At 38.1% G+C, this 23,855-nt stretch overlaps 1 protein-coding gene across 1 annotated transcript in view; it reads right to left on the bottom strand.

The window, feature by feature from the left end:
- Nucleotides 1-23,855, bottom strand: part of LOC126484625 (NFX1-type zinc finger-containing protein 1-like) — a 269,764-nt gene that overhangs the window by 119,832 nt on the left and 126,077 nt on the right. The window contains exon 9 of the mRNA XM_050108209.1: nt 9,291-9,548. Coding sequence (XP_049964166.1) covers nt 9,291-9,548 — 258 coding nt within the window. The remainder of the gene's footprint in view (nt 1-9,290; nt 9,549-23,855) is intronic.

Raw genomic sequence — 23,855 nt, 5'->3', positions numbered from 1 at the left:
GATAATACAAATATTAAAGAAGAACTAATAGAAAAATATAGACAAAGACTAACAAAACAGAACCGACAGCAAGAAACAAGACAAAAGCTATAAATACTTATGGTCTACCAATATTGACCTACTCATTTGGGGTAGTGAAATGGAGTAACACAGACCTAGAAGCACTCAATACACTTACACAATCACAATGCCACAAATATAGAATACATCACATACATTCAGCAAGAGAAAGATTCACATTAAGCAGAAAGGAAGGAGGAAGGGGATTTATCAACATACAAAACCTACATTATGGACAGGTAGACAATTTAAGAAAACTCTTTCTAGAAGGAGCAGAAACTAGCAAAATACACAAAGCAATCACTCATATAAATACATCGGCTACACCATCGCAATTTCATAACCACTTCTACAACCCTTTAGATCACATAACATCTACAGATACGAAGAAAGTAAATTGGAAAAAGAAAACACTACATGGCAAGCACCCGTATCATCCAACACATGGCTAAGAAAATGCAATATATACAGTGAGACGGAAGGATTCATGATTGCAATACAGGATCAACCACCAGATATTACAGCAAGCATATTATTAAAGATCCCAATACAGCAACAGATAAATGCAGACTTTGCAAACAACAAATAGAAACAGTAGATCACATCACAAGTGGATGTACAATACTAGCAAATACAGTATACACCAGAAGACATGACAATGTAGCAAAAATAATACATCAACAACATGCCATACAACATAAACTAATAAAGCAACACATTCCCACATACAAGTATGCACCACAAAATGTACTGGAGAATGATGAATACAAATTATACTGGAACAGAACCATTATAACAGATAAAACAACAACACATAACAAACCTGAAATCATACTCACCAACAAAAAGGAGGAATTAACACAACTAATCGAAATATCCATACCCAATACAACTAATATACAGAAGAAAACAGGAGAAAAAATTGAAAAATACATCCAACTGGCTGAGGAAGTCAAGGACATGGGGCATCAGGATAAAGCTGACATTATACTCATTATACTATCAACTACAGGAGTCATACCACACAATATCCAACAGTACATCAACGCAATACAACTACATCCAAACGTATCTATACAACTACAGAAATCTGTGATTACTGATACATGTTCAATTACCTGAAAGTTCCTAAATGCAATGTAACATATACCATACAGTTAAAAGTAAGTCACGCTTAATCAAGGTCCGCGTCACTTTCCATTTTTAACCAGACATAACGTCTGAAAAAGGAAAGATAATAATAATAATAATAATAATAATAATAAATGTAAATATTATATAATATACATAAATATTATTATTATTTATTATTATTAATATTATTATTATTATTATTATTATTATCGATTATTCCCATTTAAAAGAGCGTTGAACTTTGATTCCTTTATGCTGATTGTTTATGTTTCTTCTGAGCCCAAATTTTCTTCATGTGTTCACTGTGTTGTTTCTTTCGCTCCATTGTACATTTGCATCCTGGTCTCTTCGGTGTTGTGGTGTGAAATTTGTTTTTTGATTGTGTTCCTGAATTCAGTTCTATTTTCTGCATCATTTACTGTTATGTGTGCTTGTCTGAGGTCCTCTTCAACTTCTTTTATCCATTTTGTTTTTCCCCTGCCTGAGTCGATGACTTTAAGAATTCGCTCTGAAATTCTGTCTTCATTCATCCTGTGGATATGGCCGTAGAACTGCATTCTTCTTTTCCTTATTGTATCCATAAACTTGTCTGTGTATTTATATAATTCTGATGTTGGGCTCTTCTTCCAGATTCCTTGCTCTTGTATCGGGCCAAAAATTTTCCTGAGAATTTTCCTTTCTTGTTTCTCTATTTCTTTGATTTTAGTTTGCCCACCTATTTGTGTTGTTTCGGATGCTTACAGTGCCTCCGGAAGTACAACAGTGTTGTAGTGCCTCAATTTTGCGTTAATGGATATGGACTTTTTGTTATTATAGTTCCACGTGAGTTTATATGCTTTCTGTAGTTTTTTTATTCTTTCCTCATTGGCCTTTAGGTTGATCCCTGATGGCTGGATGATTTCTCCCAGGTACTTAAAATGTGGTACTTGTACGATTTTCCCATGGGTTGTCACAATAGACAATTTGTCTTGTGGCACTCTTTCTATGTACTGGGTTTTCTCTTATGAGATTTGCAGGCCAGTTCTTTGTGAAATTTCGTGTAACTTCTCTATGGCATTAGTGGCTTCTCTTCTATTATTTGTGAGGACTGCAAGGTCATCCGCAAAAGCTAAACACTTCCCATTGAATCTATTATCTTTTCTAATGCCAATTTGGATTCCTTTGACTTCTTTTTCCCCATGTCCTGATAATTTTTTCAAGAATGATATTAAAGAGTAATGGTGAAAGTCCGTCACCCTGTCGCACTCCAGTTTGGATTTCAAATGGTTCCGAGATATCCCCCATAAATTTAACCTTGGAGACTGCGTCAGTTAATGTTTCCCGAATGATTGCCTTTGTCTTTCTGTTAATGCTGAATTCTTCCAGCGTCTTGCAGAGTGCTACCCTGTCTATTGAGCCGTAGGCCTTTTTAAAATCTACAAAAGTGACCACTGTGTTTTGGATGTTTATTATTATTATTATTACTATTATTATTATTATTAATATTATTATTATTACTGTTATTATTTTCGTATCTACAGCAATAGAGATTCACTGGAGGAAGAATTATTCTTCTGAATCTCGGCGATGCCGATCGCGTAACTTCACAGCTGTGGCGATTGACAATTTAGTATTGATGGTTCTGCATAATCTCAAATAAAAACAGGAGGGGAATGAAAAGGGCAGCAGATCCTTAATTGTTGTAGCAAGACTAAATGCACGTCCAGGCTACTGAATGTTGCTTTTGAGAAAAGACGGGAGTGTCACTCGTCACTGGTTATCATCCAAGTTGTTATAAATTCGATGCAGGCGCTTGAAATTATATTCACCACAGGATGTAAATCTTGCTGGTAAAACTTAAAGCATATATAATGTCCAATGTGAAGTGTCGTGTTTTTAAAAGAATGAATTACCTTTTCCTGTTTTGTTGTCTTTGGTGATGATTATATTCACTGTTTATTCATCAAGATGAACTCTTTCGAATTACAATGATTTTTAATCCTTCCACCTTTTCTTTACAGACACCAAACTATAAAGTCACAATTCTGATTGCAATGGCGGACTATCCCTTTCATACAACAATATATACCTCTCTCTACTCCCCCTACCCCCTAGGAAGACAACGACACCCCCCCCCCCCCAAAAAAAAAAAAAAAAAAAAAAAAAAAAAAAAAAAAAAAACCTACTACTTCCAAATCGGCTAACAAAGCCAGAGATACAATGCACAACAGTCCATTTTTAGCATTTAGTTTTTAACACATAAAACAATGTATAGCTTTTTAGTCTGTCCAGATCAGACATAAAAAACAATTATGCATTACATTTCAAAACATATGCGAAGTAAACATTTGGCCACTACCAGGTTTAAACAAAATTTAAAAAATTCCACTGCGTTGACACTTGCACAACTTTCGCACATGCGTCATAAGACAGAGAATACAATGAAATATCAAATTCTCTTGACATGATACTACACTATTTGTGTTTCCCTTCTCTGTATCCATTCAATATCCACTGTTACGTCCTATTTGGCACGGGTCCAACACACTTGGGCTATGTTCTAGATTGGGTCACATGAATGATCTGTAAACAATCTCCTTTGTAGACTGATTGCACTTCCCCAGTGTTCTAATGATAAACCGAAGTCTACACCCTGCTTTACCCACAACAGAGCATATGTCATCATTCCATTTCATATCGATACAAAGTGTTACACCCTGGTATGTGTATGAGTTGGCCGATTCTAACGACTTGTTGATACTATAGTCACAGGATACTACGCTTCTGTCGTTTTGTGAAGTGCACAATTTTATATTACTGAACTTTAAATCACGATCCCAATCTATGCACCACTCAGAAATCTTATCAAGATATGACTGAATATTTATGCAACTTCTCTCAGATAGTACTTCATTACAGATAACTGCATCATGTGCAGAATGCCTGACTTTACTATTAAGATTGTCTGCAAGGTCATTAATAAACAACACGAACAGCAAGTCTCGCAACACACTTCCCTCGGGCACACCTGAAGTTACTTCTACATCTGATGATGAGTCTCCATCCATGTTTGCTCCACAACAAAAAGCCCTGAATCCAATCACAAATATCGCTTGATACCCCATACGACTGTACTTTTTACAATAAGTGTAGGTGTGGTACCGAGTCAAATTTTTCTTGGAAACCATGAAATACTGCATGTACCTGACTGCCTTGATCGAAAGCTTTCAGTATTTCATATGATAAAAGTGTGAGTTATTGACGTATTGTGTTCAAGATACCTCATTATGTTTGAGCTCAGAGTATGTTGTAAGATTCTATAACAAATCAGCGTCAAAGATATTGGATTGTAGTTTAGTGGATCGCTTCTTCTATCCTCCTTGTAGCTGGGTGCTATCTATACTTTCTTCCAACTACTGGACATGGTTTTTTTAAGGGATCTACGATATAGTTAGTAAAGGGGCTAACTCGGCCACAAATTAAATATAGAATCTGATGGGGATTCAATCAAGCCCTATAGCTTTGTTCAATTTTAATGATTTCAGCTGTTCCTCAACACTACTGACACTAATACTCAAGTCACTCACCTTTCTGTGGTATGAGGATTAATTTGGGGCAATTTAGTGGGTTTTCCCCTGTAAAGGAACTTCTGAAAACAAGAGTTAAGCATTTCAGCTTCTGCTTTGCTACCCTCACTGTCAGCTCCTGTCTAATTCAGTAGGGACTGGACACTAACTTTGCAGCTACTAACAGGCTACAGTACTCACTGGAGGCTTCACGCATTTCCCTCTTGACAGCCAAAAATGTCTCATTCAGCAGCTCTCTACCTACAATCTTATGCTTTGTGTTACACCTATTATGCAGTAGTCTCTGTTTCTTTAGAAGTTTGTTTATAGTGTCTATATACCATGAAGGATGCCTCCCATTATGAACTATTCAACTGTGTACATATATGTGCATGGTCAACTATTCTTTTAAACTTGAGCCATAACTCCTATTCATGCTGCTGCCCTCTGCTAGAAGTTTCAAGTTCCTCATTGAAATATGACACTACTACTTTTTTACCTAGTTTACTGAACATATTTATCATATCTTTCTACGTCTTTTAGCTTTGTACTTTGATAATCATTTTTGCCACAACCGCACCATGATGATCAATATCAATGTATGCATAGTGATGTTCACACAAATAACAAAGCAGTGCAGTCATCTTAGAATCAGATGTTATTGATGCAGATGCAATATATTTCAACAATTCAATTCATATATGTATAATTAATCTATTCCATTTTGTTACGATTACTACCCTTGTATGACAAATGGCTACACATGGCGTTAAAAATTAAAAAATAAATAAAGCATACAAGTAAATTTATTGTGACAAGTGTACGAAACAGTTGAATCTGCAGGTCTGATTTTCTCAATGCACTTCTTTGCTATGTGTGGTGTACAGGGGAGGTGAAAAGATCCAGGAGATATTAATACATTAATAAGAAAACACATGAGAAATCAAACACAGAAACGACTCGCTTGATCTTAGAGCATTGCGTAAGGCTAATATCGCAACAACGTTGTCGCACCTATCATAACAACATAGTGAAACACAATCAGCAAGTACAAATAAAACAAGTACATGCTCTCTAGAATTATTGACTGTATAAAATTCTGTGGTGCTTCCAAAAAGACTTTGAGAGGGCGTGACAAGACAGAAACATTGAAAAATCCTGGTGTCTTTTTGGGTTTAATAGTTTTAATTTCTGATATTGACAGTGCAGGCAAGAACATGTATCGTATGATAATTTTCTTACCAATGTATCAAAATCCATCCAAAACAGCTACTGGACTATATGTTGGAAACTTTCCATGAATTTATTTTGGAAGAAATGAAGCACATCGAGTTTTCTGCTATGATAGTGGATGAGTCAACAGATATTTCAGGAAAGACATAGTATTAGTCTTGTGCTATTAAAAGAGTAGTCTACCAGGGTTTTGGAGATTTTTTGATCCTGAAGTGTATAGTGCTACTGCTCTAACAACATACATATTGAATGTTATAGATATTTTGTTCAAAGATACAACAGGCAATATTAACGCACAAATATACAATAGTGAAGCTGTAATTAGTTGCTGTAATATTGGTGTGTAGGCAAAAATTAGAACAGTGGATCCTAATGCTCATTACGTGTATTGTAATGTTCACCAATTTAATTTAACAATGGAATGTGCTGTTTCTCAAAATCAATTGGTGAGGGTGTTCTTTGTACATTTTACAGGTTTTCAGCCTTCTTTTTAGGGTCACCAGAATGATTGCCTGCTTTAGAGGCACAAAGAATTCTCAGTGGGTCAGTTACTAGATGTAATGGAGTGACATTCTTGTCGGTAAAAAGCTGTACATTTTGTGCCTGTTGTTCTCTGTTTACGAAGACTGCCAACTTTAGTTTTTTAACCAATATTGTGTTACAAGTTTTATGTGCCATAATTTTATAGCACTCATCAATAATAAGTCTCGTATTAGAACATGACTATCTTTTTAATGTGGTTTTACGAAAGACTTTTACTTCTGTGTTTCTTTTACACCAGTGGACATGATCGAAATGAAGAAGTAAATTTGCATTTGTGTGTTAGCAGTCCACTGCCTTCATAATAATCAAATAATCAAAAATCAGTGGCTGAGTGCTGACACATACAAACGAACAGGCAGCTTTTCCTCTTTGTCCCGATCATGTCCAATGGTATAAATAAAACACAGAAGCAAAAGGCTTCCATGGAACCACATTAAAAAGATATTCATTTTTTAATGTAAGACTTATTATTGGTGATCATTGTAAACCTGTGGTAAATAAAACCTGCGACACAATTTTGGTTAAAGCACTAACGTTGGCAGTCCTCATAAACTAACAACAGGCAAGAAACCTACAGCTTGTTGCCGATGAAGGGGTAACTTGGTTCAAGGACATGCTGGGTGAAAAAGAGGGCAGTAATTGTCATCATGTTATGGAGTATCTTGAGGAGGAATGTTCATGTCTGACATTAGTTCATAACAACCTAAGACTAAGCACCTAGTGCGGATTAGCACATTTCATGCGGAAGTAACGATTCGTGAAAGCCCATTAGAGAGACAGCCGTTGTCAGAAGTGGTGTTTACTACTACTACTACTACTACTACTACTACTATTGTTACTCCTTGATGCTACAGGCCTTGAAGGGCCTTGGAGTCCCGGACAACCTCTGCCCACTCTTCTCTGCTGGCTGCCTTGCCTCTACATCTTCTCACTCCCATCCTTCTCAAGTCCTACTCCACGTTGTCTAGCCATCTGGTCCTTGATCTGCCCCTTATCCATGCCACTAAATACCAGTTCATGTGCCGTTTCTGTTACCAAGGCCGTTTATCTGTTAAATCCATCTGGCTTTCTTTGTCCTTAGGTTCCGTAACAAGCTTTCTTTCCTCGGGTGAGGTTGTTAGCCTCACACCCAACCCCCATCTTGGAAGACCTGGATTTTTTTAGGGTTCATTCCCCTAGGATGGTTGGCTTCCCTATACCTATAGAGGCCCCCCACCCTATGTTGCAGGACACATTTCGTCTGTCTCCTCCGTCCAGACCAATCTGGCTTGGGTGACCCTACCAGTAGCTACGATACCGCTGGCACAGCTCTCAGCTTCATCGGAGCACGCAAACCCTCCTGCCCGCCACTGAAGGTGCTTACGATAAGGCGGTGTTCCCTGGGAGGGAAAAGTGGTGTTTATTTGTTTAAATGATTGTGAAATTAAATTAAAGCTGTTGTATTACAATGCAATAAGCAGAAAGAAGGTTGCTACAGTCACTATTGTTAGCTATGATCATAGTGACTCAACATAGTTTGCATGAAAATCCTGCTTACTGCGCTAATGTTATATTACATGATCAATAACTTTGCGTTGTTAAAGCACATGACAATCTTGAAGAAAACTTAAAATGCAGGAAATGTTGTAATATGGAATTGTTAATTATGGGAAAGCACTGTACTGAGAGAATAATGTTGGGACTGAGAAAATTTAATGTAAAAAGAGGGAAAATCTTAAATGTGGGAACATAAAAATGAGGTTTTACTGTATTTACCCATTTTCATGACATAAATGTGTACGCATTTAGTGTGTTGGTATTACATCAGAATCTGGGCTCTAGTCAATGTTTATCATTAGACCGTGTAGCCACATTTTCATTCTCTCTTTTCATCTTTTGTCAAGTTTCAGGCTGAAAAATAAACCAGACACTAGCCCCCATGCTTTCACAACACTAACAAGCTATGTAATGTATTTCAGAATAATGTGCATGTGGTTAGACCACTTTGAAGTCGGTCACATCATGACAAACTGCTATACTCATTAAAGTACAAAACAAATTTTGACAGCTTTTTAATGAGACACATAAAAAATAAAAGTGTCTTTTATCAAAGCTGTCAAGTACAACAAAGATCTTTCTATGTCATTGCTTGCCAGCATAGATTATGTACATGTCTGTGCATACTTAGATAAAGAACACAGCTTAAAGTCTGCCTTTATTTTTCAAAGAAGTAAACACACTTTTACTCAACTGAGCACAACTAGAAAATGACACATGTATGACATCAACTGTGTTGTCCTACAAACCTATCCTATGATAGATTTTACTTACTAAACTTTTGTCACTAGTTAACTGCAAAAAGATTGAGAACAATAGTTTTCTTTCTTTCAGATAACATTTGACTTTCACATGTTTGATGACCCTTACAGTTATAGAACTGTTGTGTCTTTGCCTTGTTGTATCAGTTAACTTATAAAATATTGAAGAATTTTTCACAGGGCTGGAACAGCACAATACGTTTACAAGCAGAGATTATATGAAACATAGCGAGGAAAATGTTTACAACAGATACTGGCTAACACCAAAAGCCATTTTGTACATCATACTTCTTTCAACTATTACAAAACACGTTCTGCAATACAACAAGAATGGAAAAGTGCAGAAATGAACAAATTGTGTAAGGTGGCACTGTCCTTCCCTCTCTTGTTTGAGAAACGAAATGTGAATGCCATCAAACTGCATATTCATCTTACATGTAACTCAAATAAAAATACGTGTAAACAAAATATTACAAACCTCCACTTGACAGTTCCCACAGGGTTCACCACAACGCATTTTGCATGGATGTCCACATGGTAGCTTTTTCGTACAATTCATCTGACATTTCACTTCTTTCGGGTCTTGTTTGCATGGAATCTCCACTAAATGATTGCAAGCAAGTTTCTGTTTTACATTAACAATACAGGGAGAACAGTCTTCATAACATAATTTCTGACACATATGATCATTTCTACAGCCAATGTTCTTTCGTCCACATTTTTTCCTGCACTGGTACTGTAAAGAGAGAAAGATTTATAGTGGCACCAATTACGAAAACCTCATCATAAACATAGCAAGCATGACATAGGCGCATTTGATAAAAGAACACAATTAATATGCTGGTATTAATTTCACTGTCAACAACATCCCCCCAAAAAAAATCAATACAACTATAATGTATGTGTGTGTGTGGTTTTTTTTTTCGCGCGCGCCCACACACACACACACACACACACACACACACACACACACACACACACACACACACACACACACACAGTATTCTGTGGATTTTCAGGTACGGTGGTCAATGAAACAACATTCTGGAAAGTGTAACCAAAGCTGGTAAAAGACACACCAAGTGAGAATTGTGTAAAGTTAGTAACAAAAGAGCCATATCAACCTAATCAATAACTCTTATTTCTCTTTTACCAAATTGTGTTCAGTACATATACTATTTCATAACCTATGTACGACTCGCCTTTCTATGTGAAGAGATGCAACAATTGGTCCAATCCTCTGAGGATAAACACCACTAGATGTGTATTCATTGATGAAATGTGCTGCACTTGTTGCAAACACTCACGTCACAAGGCTTCCGGGTGTACAGCACCAACATGTCCCTTTTGTAGAGCGATAAGACATAAGACAGCAAACTCTCCATGTTTATGGCATCGCTCGGCTAACCAAATAGGTTAACAAGGTGTTTGAAGGAATGTGAATATGGAAAACATGAATGGGAATGATTCTGCCACTGCCCCTTATTCCTCTTCTGCAAAGTGAATCCAGTAGGAGAGGTAGGAGCTTTCAAGTCATAAATTTAACTTTGCAAAGTAAATTCAATAGCAGACAGTCTATCTTTATGAATAAATGGTCATTAAATCTACTTGCACATAAGAATTAACATTACGATGTTGAAGACTCTGTGGATTGAGGGGAAAAAAGGTAATTTAACCAACAGGTTCACAAAATGCGGAACTGGAAATGGATGGAAGGAAGCGAAAGTTGACACTGGAAGTGGTTTGGAAGCATGACCATGATTTTGATATTATTTTAGGCAATGATTTCTTATGCCCTTTTTAAGGCGTAGTTAACTTCTGAACACAAGAATTTCAAATTGTTCTGACAACCCATGAACTACAGCAGGGGTGGGCAGGAATCCCACATGTGTGCAGTGCCCTTGCACGCGTGCAGTTAACATGTGTTCTGCGTGCACACAGGGGCAAGCTGGCCACCCGCTTCTTTCCCTTCCCCATCATACCGTCTCTCCACTCCTTCCTCTGTAATGAGTTTTGTTTCGTAGCTTGCTTTACTGAATGAAGGTATAAGGTTAGTAGGAGTGCTTGAAGGAAATCATGGTTTGAAAGAGTACCTATTATCTACGATACGTTTTATTTAATTATCACAGGTGTAGGTTACAATACATTTAATGTCTGGAACAATACATACAGACAAACGCAAACAGTTACGTAAATTTTCATAACAGTAAAAAAATCTCTCACAAATGTATGTCGAGCCAAACATTGACATTATCTCCACGGCTTCACGATGGAGACGAGGAAACTGTTGCTGTGGAAAGCCGTGATAAAAGTCAATTATACGTTTTGCCAAAAGGAACTTGTCTCTCAGATGAGAATTACAATGTAGATCTATTAATTCCATTTGCAAATTTGGATTAATATTGTCTAAAACATTTGTAAAATTTTAATCAAATTAGGCATTCCAACAGAAGATTCTAGGCCTTCCAACAAATCAGCAACAAAAGTGTGCTGAAAAAAAAAATTAATAATAATAATAATAATAATAATAAATAAATAAATAAATAAATAAGAAAAAAATCCAGAATCAAAGTATAGTTCTGATATTGAAGTGATTCTGAATTACAAAACCTTATACTGATGTCCAGCTGTGTTTTCTGTGCAATAGTGTTTAAACTTTCATCAAATCCTACAACTATATCCTCACAACAGGTAAGTAATGCGAGGAATTCTTTAGTAAAATGGGGAGCAACATCACAGAACATCAGTCAACATCATAGAACATCAGTGGATATATGGATGCACATTTCAATGAACTATGGAATGAGATATAGTTTACTACAGTATGAAGACAACAAAGTAGTTCTGACTTGGTAAAATAATCTGATAACATGAATGACTTCAGTGACGTTGATGTTTCAGCTTTCAGTGATTTTATGTCAATTGTAGAACACAGAGGTTGAAGTATTTTCAGGGCTACACACAATCATAGTACTTGCTGAAAGCAAAAGCTCTAGTAGGCTTATCACACATACTTAACGTAAGAAGTTTTGCATTTTAACATTTATAAAGATATTAGTATGAGATAATGCATCTCAAACGGAACAACCTCCCCCATGCCAGCCAGCAAGGATCCCGAAAACACTGATTGTGCAAAAGTCAACTCTCTCTTTCCTCATGTCATACTGAAAGCTTTGGATCAAGGCAGTCAGGTAGATGCGGTATTTCTTGATTTCTGAAAAGCATTTGGTTTAGCACCACATCTGCAATTATTGTAAAGTACCATCAAGTGGGGTACCAAGTGAAAATTGTGACTGGATTGAGTATCGTTTGGTAGGGAGGATGCAGTGTGTTATATTGAATGGAAGGTCATTGTCAGATGTAGAAGTAACTTCGGCTGTGCCCCAGGAAAGTATATTGGGGCCATTGCTGTTCATACTGGAGATTAATGACCTTGTGGACAATATTAATAGTAAATTCAAACTTTTTGGAGATGATGATGTTATCTATAATGAAGTACTGTCTGAAAGAAGCTACATAAATGTTCAGTCAGAACTTTATCAGATTTCAAAGTGGTGCAAAGATTGGGAACTTGGTTGAAATGTTCATAAACATTAAACTGAGTATGTCACAAGAAGTAAAAACATTATGTCCTATGATTATAATATCAACAAGTCAGACAGAATTGACCAATTCCCGCAAGTGCCTAGGTGTAACATCTTGCAGGAATATGAAATGGTATTTTCACAGGCTGTCGTAAAGGTAAAGTAGGTGGTAGACTTCAATTTATTGGTAGTATGCTAGGAAGTCCAATCAGTCTACAAAAGAGACTGCTTGCAAATCACTTCTGTGACCAGTTCTAGAATGTTGCTCAAATATGTGGGACCCACACCACACAGGACTAATAAGGAATAAGGAAATATTGAATATGCACAGAGAAGGGCAGCACAGATAGTCAAAGATTTGTTTGATCTGTGGGAAAGTGTCACAGCAATGCTTAAGCAACTGAACTGTCAAGACTTGAAGAAAGATGTAAGCTATCCTGAAAAAGCCTACTGTAATGACACATTCCGACACAGAGACATACAATACCTTAAAGGCTGCGCCAAAGATTAAATTGAGAGGCATGTAGGTTATAATCTTTGTAATGTTCACATTGGATTCTCTTTTGTTTCATACTCCAAGAAGGAGCTAAGGGACACTTTCGATTGTTGCCTCGTGGAGGATGGACGTAATTTTTGGTGTCTGCGGAAAGGCAGCCATATTGTTAGTAATTATGGTTTGTGCGACGAGCAGAGCAAGTCTTATTGTCTTGTGAATAAAAAATAGTGAGAAGTATCGAAGTGTTACGAAAATTATTTAAAGCAACGTAGCATTGTATTCCTTGGTTTCCACCGTCTTCGTGAAGTGAACCGATGCCGATTTAGGAAGATACACACGGTCAACAAAGAGAAGAACTTCGATGGCGACTGACGAATTAATATTGTGGCAGAAGGACTAATTCTACGTCTAAGGTGAGAACTCTGATTAAATCAACGACGTAGAATTCAAAATGCAATTAATCGGAATGGTAAATTATATTACAGGCATATTTCACGCAGCACTGTATTTGTCCACATTCAAGCCGGTCAATACAATCCGTAAAAAAGCCTTTCAAAAATTCTAAAGTTAAAAAACACAATAAAATCAAAATTTTTTTTATTTATTTCGCCACACTACCTACAAAGTTTCAAGAATCAGCTTCAAGTGATGACTCTAGGAATATACTGTAACCCCCTAAATATTGCTCCCACAGTAATTGCAAGGGAAATGTTAGGTTAGTTACAGTAAGCACAGAGGCACTGAAACAGATTACAGCATGTACAGAGGCATTTAATCAATCATTCTTCCCATGCTCTATACGTGAATGGAACAGAAAGAAACCCAAATAACTGGTACAATGGGACACTGGCAGAAGTAAAGCTGTGAGCACCGGGCGTGAGTCGTGCTTCGGTAGCTCTGTTGGTAGAGCACTTGCCCGCGAAAGGCAAAGGTCCCGAGTTTGAGTCTCGGTCGGGCACACAGTTTTAATCTGCCAGGAAGTTTCATATCAGCAAAATTGATTGGATAGATAAACTTGCATGTGAGATGGTCTTTGAAATAGCTGCCATAAGAATAAAGCTCAGATATAGCAGTTTAATAATAGCTAGCCTGTACAGATCCCCTAACAGTAACATGGAAGAATTCTTTTGCCATTTAGAGGAACTTATTGATAAACTCTCACCTCATAAAAAACAGACTATAATAATAGGGGATGTGAACATTGACTCCCTAACTAATAGTGTAAGTTACCTTAGATGTATTGATATATTACAGTCCTATAATTACAACCACGTGAATTGAACACCAACAAGAATTACAGGTGACTCTCAGACATATATTGACCATGTTATTACAAACTTAAGTAAGGAGGACCTTGTAGTTGGAACTGTTGAGAACCACATTTTGGATCATAGTGCATTAGTCCTAGAGCTTCACACTGACAAAGAAATAGTATCTCATAAGGAACAATTTACTTATAAAAGAAAGCTTGAGTATCATGCATTAACAGAAAAACTGACACACAAACTGGTATCAGGTAGGCCTATATGAACAGAAGACATTAATGAAAAGAGGGAATTATTTTATACAACATTAACCCATTGTCTAAATCAAGTATGCCCAAGGGTCAAAATACTAAAGAAAACTGACAGTTCCAGGAATCTTAAACTCCCCCCTAATGTGATGAAATTAAAGAATGATCTATATATTCTTTTTAAAGACACCAAACTGCAGTACTTTCAGTCTAAATACAAAGCCTGTAGAAAAACCTATAGGGAAGCACTTTAGACATTAAAGGCACAGAAGTATGCACAACAGATGAGTCAATCCTGTAATGTTAGCAAAACAGCGTCGAATATAGTAAAGGAAAGTGGGAGGAATGACAAGGCATTGGGTAACAACATAATAATAAGGGGAAATGAAAAATTGGTTAGTGACCCAAAAGATGTATGAGAGAGATTCATAGATCAAATTAGTAAGATGAGTAAGGAGGATGTGATCAACCCACCGCAGGTGCTAAATCCCAGTAATGTCAGTAATTCTTTCTTCCTGAGGTGTGTTACAGAACAGGAAATCCTGAGAACCATTTCCAACTTAAAAGCAAGTATATCTGGTGGCTGGGATGACATCTCAGCCAAATCTCTGAAAGAATGCAGTAATGAGTTAATAAAGCCACTGCAATATTTAATAAACAGCTCTTTCAGACAGGGGTCATTTCCTGACTTGTTAAAAGTCACCGAAATAAGACCAGTGCATAAAAAGGGAAAAACTACTGATGTACAAAATTATAGGCCTATTTCATTGACATCAGAACTTAGTAAGTTGTTGGAAAGGCTATTTCTTGATCAAATGGAATCATTTTTCTCTAAGTACAATATATTAAAAAGTTCTCAACACGGTTTGAGGAAGGGCAGGTCTACAATAACAGCCATAGCCACGTTTACTCAAGCAGTATTGAATAAACTTGATGATGGAAACAAAGTTATTGGCACTTTTCTAGACCTATCTAAGGCTTCTGATACTGTAAATCACTCCATTCTTCTACATAAGTTAGAAACTTATGGGGTCAGAGGAGTGGCATTAGATTTGTGAAGATCGTACCTTGCTGACAGGAGACAATGTGTTAAGTTGTATCATACAACCGAGGCACTTACACAAACAGTAAAATCATCTTATAATATTCTTAATTGTGGAGTCCCTCAGGGAAGTATTATTGGGCCTTTTCTGTTCATTGTGTACATCAATGATATAATAATTCCAAAAAATGCAGACCTTGTGAATTATGCCGACGACACCTCCTTCATAAGCTGGGGCCCTACAAAACAGCTAGCAGTGCAAAATAATATGAAGAACACAAGCCTCATCACAGAATATATGACTAAAAAAAATTGGCATAAAATAAGGAAAAGACAATTCTAATGGAGTTTATGCTAAACTACAAATCAAGACAAGTGTATACTGAGCCAGAGTCATCAATTGAAACAACTGATAAACATAAATTCCTGGGTATTATAGTTGATGAACATCTTACATGAAAGGAGCACAACAGCTACATGTGTAAAAAAATCTCTTGTAATACCTACCAGCTAAAACGCCTTTCTAGCATAATAGCATCACCAGTCTTAAGACAAATCTATTTTGGTATTATACACTCCCACCTACAATACGGTATTGAGATTTGGGGTGGGGCACCAATGGTATACGTGGATAGGGCTTTTAGAGCCCGGAAGAGAGCAATTAGGATAATAGCGAATATTAGTAAACATCAATCCTGTAGAGAATACTTCATTAAGTGTAATATACTAACAGTGTATTCATTATATGTTCTAAGGACTATACTGTTTGTAAAAGAAAATATAGAGCACAGTATAATAAATAGTGATATCCATAGTTATAATACAAGGAAGAAAGAGGATTACCACATAAAATTCAGAAATAAAAAAGGAACTGATCATAATCCATTTTCTGCTGGAAAATTTTTTTTTTTACAACAGACTGCCAAATACCATAAAAATGTTAAGGGGAAACATATTTAAAATAAAATTAAAGCAGCTGTTAATTGCTAAATGTTTGTACTCCATCAAGGACTTTTAATGTTGTATGTATTTTATTTCTACTACTAAACTATGTATGTACTGACTGACTATGTCCACGACTGTGAAAGTTATTATGGACAAATAAACCATTATTACTCTGATTCAGTTCCTCATGTACCTGCCAAAAATCCTTCAAAACACAATATGTGAAAATAATATGATAAAGATGCGCAGCAATTCATCTTCAAAAAATCTAGTACTACTGTTATTTTCACATGATGTGTAATCTGAATCATCCTTTCAATCATCTGCAGACTCGTCAAGGACTTTGTAAATCATTTGCTCCAAACTTGTTTCCTCCTCACTGCACGTTTTGAAACATAATCAACAAAAATCACACAAAATGCTCAAAACAGAGACAACTTAAAATCAGCTAACGCCCACGACACAAAAAACAAGAAGAAAGATTTTAAAACTGAAGACTTATCTGCTGATACCACTACTGCCATCCAGCAATCACAGCAGAAACTAAGAAGTGTGTAGACCACACAGAAGTTTGTGGGAGGTGTAAATATACTTTCAACAGCACAGAAAATCATAGTAACTGGCTTGACATAATATAATGGCCACCTTCACATTCCCTTTTCCCGCAAGCACCACAATAGTACGTCAGCGGCACGCTATGTGTTATAAGAAAAGAAAATATTGACTTTGTTATTTACTATAGAACAGTAATAATAGAACAGAATTTTTTAAATTTCAAGAGTTCGTTTGGATTTCCCAGCTTTTCAAAGTTATGTAAGGTTCACAGCTAATTGCCTGTTTTCAAGGATTGCTAGCCACCATGTTATTGCATCTATGTAGACAAGAGAACAGTCAATAATGTCACAAAATCAGGTAATTCACCCCTTCCAGGAACAGATGACACTCTTGCCCATATTGGCAGATAAAAATTCTTCACCAGCTTCGATAAGTGCTCTGAATACTATCCAATTCCTATAGCTACAAAAGATCAGGAAAAAATAGCTTCTGATGCGCCTTCTAAGCATTACATAACATTGGGATGCCCTCTGGACTCTGAAACACTCCTGTTACATTTCAATGTATTGACAATTTACACATGTCTAATATACCTGGATGACACAACTGTCTTTTCAAGTATGATGAGAGAACATGCTGAGCAACTAAGAAATGTTCTAACTCATGCTAGAGACATTAATCTAAATTTGAGATTAGAAAACTGCAGTTTAGCGCCATCATGGGGGCACTTTCTATACTATAGAATTTCGGAGGAGGTATTGAACAAAATTGGGGAGAAGAGGAGTTTGTGGCACAACTTGACTAGAAGAAGGGATCAGTTGGTAGGACATGTTCTGAGGCATCATGGGATCACCAATTTAGTATTCGAGGGCAGTGTGGAGGGTAAAAATCGTAGAGGGAGACCATGAGATGAATACACTAAGCAGATTCAGAAGGATGTAGGCTGTCGTACATACTGGGAGATGAAGCAGCTTGCACAGGATAGAGTAGCATGGAGAGCTGCATCAAACCAGTCTCAGGACTCAAGACCACAACAACAACAACAACAACAACAACAGAATTTCAGTAGATGATGTAAGACAATACCCACTCCAACAGACACAGTGAACAATTTTCCAGCACTAAGGAATGTTATAGGATTGCAATTTTGTGTTAACATATTACAAGAGTCGTTTTTAAAGTAAGAACAAATTTGTAATGAAGTAAGAGAAAGTTTATTTATGAACGTAAATTGTATCACAAACTATAATTATACTTTTTTTCACTTTTCAACAGTTGGCTTGAACGTTTAAACATTTGTCAGGTCGGGGCATCAGCTTCTGGATCCCAGCATCAAAGAACTCCACCTCCTGACCATTCAAACAATTAGTAACAGTTTCTTTCAACATGTCATTTCCCAAGCACTTTTCACCAAGAAATTCCTTCTGTTTTGGACACAGATGTAAGTCTGATTGTGCTAAGCCAGGGCGGTATGGTGGATGATCCAGTAATTCCCAATGAAACTTGTCCAGTTATGTCTTTGTTCTACGCACAATGTGAGGCTGAGCATTGTCATGAGGCAGAACAGAGCCGCTATAGAGCACTGCCTGCCAGTGATTTTGAATATCATGCCTAAGCTTTTATTGTCATTCCTCTTGGCAAGAAGTCTAACAGAAGAACGCCTTTCCGGTCCCAAAACATTGTGGCTATGATTTTCCGTGTTGAAGGTTCTTGTTTGGATTTCTGTGGTTTCATCAGGGAGTTTGAATGATGTCATTCACTGTATTGATGTTTATTCTCAGGAGTGCTGTGCACAATCCACGCTTCATCACCTGTCACAATGTGACTCATCACAATCCTTGTGATAGTGGTCCAAAACGGACAAAAAATGTGCCATTCACTTTGTTTTGTGTTCTTTTGTCAACATTTTGTACACATTTCTTTGTCGTGAAGTTTGTCAGTAAGACTGTGAAAAACTGCTGATCTTGAATTTTTGCGAAAATTTCTGATGCAGATGTCCAATAGAGCAGTACCTGTTTTGTGAATGGCCTCATCAAACTTTTGTGTCAAGTTTTCAGTCGTGACAGTGGGCTGCACAGATCGTTTTTCATCATAAACATTTTGTACTTTCTGCCTACACAACTTACACCCCGTCTTATTATTCATTACATCTGCACCATAATCTACAAAATGCTTCTGATGAATTTCAGCAGGATGAACTTGTTTCGCATTTAACAACCAAATAACTAAGCACACTTCATAATTGGCAAGATTACCAAGTAACACGGCAAAAAGTGAAGCAGTACAAACCATAACAACTGACAGCAGTAGAGACGGGAAATGTAATGGCGGCGTAGGGAGAGACTGGTCAAAAGTGGCTGACCATGAACAGATGTCAAGTGACAGAATTTGAGGACACAATGCCCTATTGGTTGTCACTTTAAAAATGACCCTTGTACTATTCAAGTGACAGAATTTGAGGACACAATGCCCTATTGGTTGTCACGTTAAAAATGACCCTTGTACTATTATCATTTCAGGTAGAACTGTGTAGCCACCATGAAACTGCTCACAAAGTTACTGTAGTTACTGTAGAATGGAACCCCTTTTGTCTGAATAGCTGAATGTGAGAGAGCCACGTTAAAAGTGAAAGAAATTCGTACAATTTCACCTGTCTTGCGTTATACTGATTTTGAGCTAACTTTTATCCTGTCACAATAATATTACGAGAGGGAAAGTGATACTCACCATATAGCGGAGATGCTGAGTCGCAGATAGGCACAAAAAAAGACTCTCACAATGACATCTTTTGTGTGTGTGTGTGTGTGTGTGTGTGTGTGTGTGTGTGTGTGTGTGCGCGTGCCCCCCCCCCCCCCACACACACACACACACACACACACACACACACACACACACACACACGACTGAAGTCTCAGGCAACTGAAACCACAATGCGAGCAGCAGTGCCTGTGCATGAAGGGAGTGGCAACTGGATGGGGGTAAGGAGGAGGCTGGAGCGGGAAGGGGAGGGATAGTATGGTGGCGGGGGCGGACAGCAAAGTGCTGCAGGTTAGACTATGGGCAGGGGAGAGGTGGAAAGGTGAAAGGTGGAAGGGGGGGGGGGGGAAGTAGTGGAGAATGAGAGAAATAAAGAGACCGAGTATGGTGGTGGAATGACAGTTGTGTAGTGCTGGAATGGGAACAGGGAAAAGGCTGGATGCATGAGGACAAAGGTTGAGGACAGGAGAGTTATGGGAACATAGGATGTATTGCAGGGAAAGTTCCCACCAGTGCAATTCAGAAAAGCTGGTGTCGGTGGTAAGGATGTAAACTACTGGATATTCCTTCCAGTATTATTATGCTGACACAGCATTACATGGTGACAAAGTTTATTTATTACATTGCAGCCAAGCTGAAAATCTAATCACCTACACTACATAACACAGCTGTGACTGTAACAAATAATCAGTTATAATTTCCCACCTTTTGCTACATTTCTCTTTAGACATTATGTTTGCCCTTACATATCCTTTAAAAAATTGATGAAAAACAGCTGTACATTTGTTTCAAGTATTATACTCTTATCTGCACACATCAAAAAAAGTTTTGCATCACCCGGTTCCCAGAACTCCTGAAGATAGACGTTGACTGTGGATATTATATCACAGTCACAGTCCCTTTGACTGTTCAGAGATGTCACTAAACCCGCCCAAAGATGTAAACAACCATGCATAAGCAGTGCCTATTAGACAGAGGGGGTCCGACAGCCCATCAGTTCCGGTCATTTCACCAAGAAGACGGCTCCTGTGGTCTGTAGTTGAATCATGCCCAAACAGTCAATACCGCGGTTCCATCGAATGTGCATTGTTACTTTGTACCAGGAAGGCCTCTCAACGAGGGAACTGACCAGGTGTCTCAGAGTGAACCAAAGCAATGTCGTTCGGATATGGAGGAGATACAGGGAGACAGGAACTGTCTATGACATGCCTCACTCTGGCCGCCCAAGAGCTACTACTGCAGTGGATGACGTCTACCTACGGATTATGGCTCGGAGGAACCCTCACAGCAATGCCACCGTGTTGAACAATGCTTTTCGTGCAACCACAGAATGTCGTGTTATGGCTTAAACTATGCACAATAGGCTGCATGAGGCACAACTTCACTCCCGACGTGCATGGTGAGGTCCATTTTTGTAAACACGACACCATGCAGTGCACTACTGATGGGCCCCAACAACATGCCGAATGGACTGCTCAGGATTGGCATCACGTTTTCTTCATCGATGAGTGTCGCATATGCCTTCGACCAGACAATTGTCAGAAATGTGTTAGGAGGCAACCCGGTCAAGCTGAACGCCTTAGACTCACTGTCCAGCGAGTGCAGCAAGGTGGAGAGTCCCTGCAGCTTTGGGTTGGCATTATGTGGGGCCGATGTACGCTGCTAGTGGTCATGGAAGGTAGCTGTATGATACGTAAATGCCATCATCCGACCGATAGTGCAACCATACCAGGAGCATATTGGCGAGGCATTCGTCTTCATGGATGACAATTCGCAACCCCATCATGCATATCTTGTGATTGACTTCCTTCAGGATAATGACATCGCTCGACTAGAGTGGCCAGCATTTTCTTCAGACATGAAACCTATCAAACATGCCAGGGATACATTGAAAAGGGCTGTTTATGGACGACGTCACCCACCAACTACTCTGAGGGATCTATGCTGAATCTGAGGGATCTATGCTGAATCACCGTTGAGGATTAGGACAATCTGGACCAACAGTGCCTTAATGAACTTGTGGATAGTATGCCACGACGAATACAGGCATGCATCAATGCAAGAGGACGTGCTACTGGGTATTAAAGGTACCAGTGTGGACAGCAATCTGAACCACCACTTCTCAAGGTCTTGCTGTATGGTGGTACAACATGCAATGTGTTGCTTTCATGAGCAATAAAAAGGGAGGAAATGATGTTTATGTTGATCTCTATTCCAATTTTCTGTACAGGTTCCGGAAATCTCGGAACCAAGGTGATTCAAAACTTTTTTGATGTGTGTATTAGACATAATCAGTGACTTCTATCTCAACATCACTTTTTTCATTTGTAACCTTATCCACCATTTTTATTTAAGATATGTTGTTCATAGCACATTTTACATAAAGAAATAGAAGTTTACGACGCTATTCATCACAACTTTCCTCAGTCACATGCAGTAAATTAATCTCCAGGGTTATTTTGTACATTGTTGGTTTTAGAGTCCGCATTGTATTAACTGACCAACCAGGCTTCTGCCATTGAGTTTGTAAAGATACAAGAATGTTTTTCATCACAGTACTGTAATATCTCTCTCTCTCTCTCTCTCTCTCTCTCTCTCTCTCTGTCTGTGTGTGTGTGTGTGTGTGTGTGTGTGTGTGTGTGTGTGTGTGTTGTCCAATTTTGACAAAGGCCTGTTTGGCAGAAAGCTTTGTTTGAAAGCATTTTTGTTGCACCTGATACTCAGCATATCCGCTGTATGGCGATCAGCACCTATCTTTTTTCATACTACTGTCATTATTCCATCCTGGATATTTCATTGTTTGATATGGAATTTAAAGGGTCAGAAAATGACGCTTCAGACACGACAGTGTTAGTGAAGTTACGACAGATCAAGGAAGTGATTCAAGTGATGTTAAGTTTTTCCAGTATCAGAAAATAGAATGAAGTCGACGTAACAACAGAACTGCCTCCCACACCTCCAAGATTTCCATTTACTAGACTGTCTTCAGACTTCAAACAAAATGACACTTAATATGTGATGCGATATATAAAGAAAGTAATTGATGTTAAGTTGGTCAATTTTGCAGTCACTTAAGACTAACAGATATGCTCAAGATAGACACGAACAGTGATGAGATTTGGGGTAGGTGAAAGACTATTAGAGTTCTGTCAAAGGAATGGCTTGCTGATTGGAAAATCTTGGTTCAAGAAAAGAGAGAGCCACAAGATTACCTGGTACAGCCAAGACGTAATGAGAAAGTTAATAGTTGACTACTTCCTGTAGAAAGACATATAAGGGTATGGATGCTGAAGCAGGAAGAAAGCAGGCTACAGTGCCTACAAGTCGTAAAGGAAAGGATGAACCAAAAACGGTAGAAGAGGAATAGGATAGATTCAAGGGAACATCAGTAAGTGCGGCGGAAGCAATATGTGGGAGGACAGCAATAAAAAGAGATGGAATGATGGAATGATAAAACAAAGGATATAGTACAGAAGAAGAATAGGGAGCATAGGGTATGGTTCCAGAAGAGAACAGTAGAGACAAGAGAAGAGTATCAGGCAAGAAAGAAAGAAGCAAAAACAGTGGTGGTGGAGGAAAGAAGAAAGTGGATTGAACAGTGGACCAGAATGATGGAGGAGGATAGTGAAGGTTCAAAAAAGGTGTTACATGGGATGATTAAAAGTAAGAGGAAGAACGGTATGACAGATTATGCTCGAATGGTGAACAAAAGTGGACAAGATGTAGAGAATAAGGAGGAACTCAAGAATATGTGGAAGGAGTATTTTGAAGAACTCCTGAATCCGAATGGAGACCTGGATGAGGAGGAACAAGTCTAGGAGAAAAAAAGAGGAGGAACAGCAAATAGAATAAGACCTTATTTGGGGAGAAGTGGAACAGGCACTGGGCAAGATGAAGGGAGGGAAGTCACCAGGTCTGGATGAGATGGCGAGAGCAGCAGGAGAGGTGGAGATACAATGGCTGTATTGAGTAATGTAAATTGCGTGGAGACAGAAGATGATCCCAGAAGACTGGAAGAAGGGAATAATTGTCCCAATCTTTAAGAAGGGAAATAGAAAGAGTGCAAGAACTATCAGGGGATAACACTGACGAATCATTGTGCAAAGATCTTTGAGAAAATTTTGGTAGCACGAATTGGGCAAAATTAGAAG

Source organism: Schistocerca serialis, chromosome 6 (genome assembly GCF_023864345.2).
Source record: "Schistocerca serialis cubense isolate TAMUIC-IGC-003099 chromosome 6, iqSchSeri2.2, whole genome shotgun sequence".
Classification (NCBI taxonomy): domain Eukaryota; kingdom Metazoa; phylum Arthropoda; class Insecta; order Orthoptera; family Acrididae; genus Schistocerca; species Schistocerca serialis.
The sequence above is the reverse complement of the archived record's forward strand: the minus strand, read 5'-3'. Positions and strand labels throughout refer to the sequence as shown.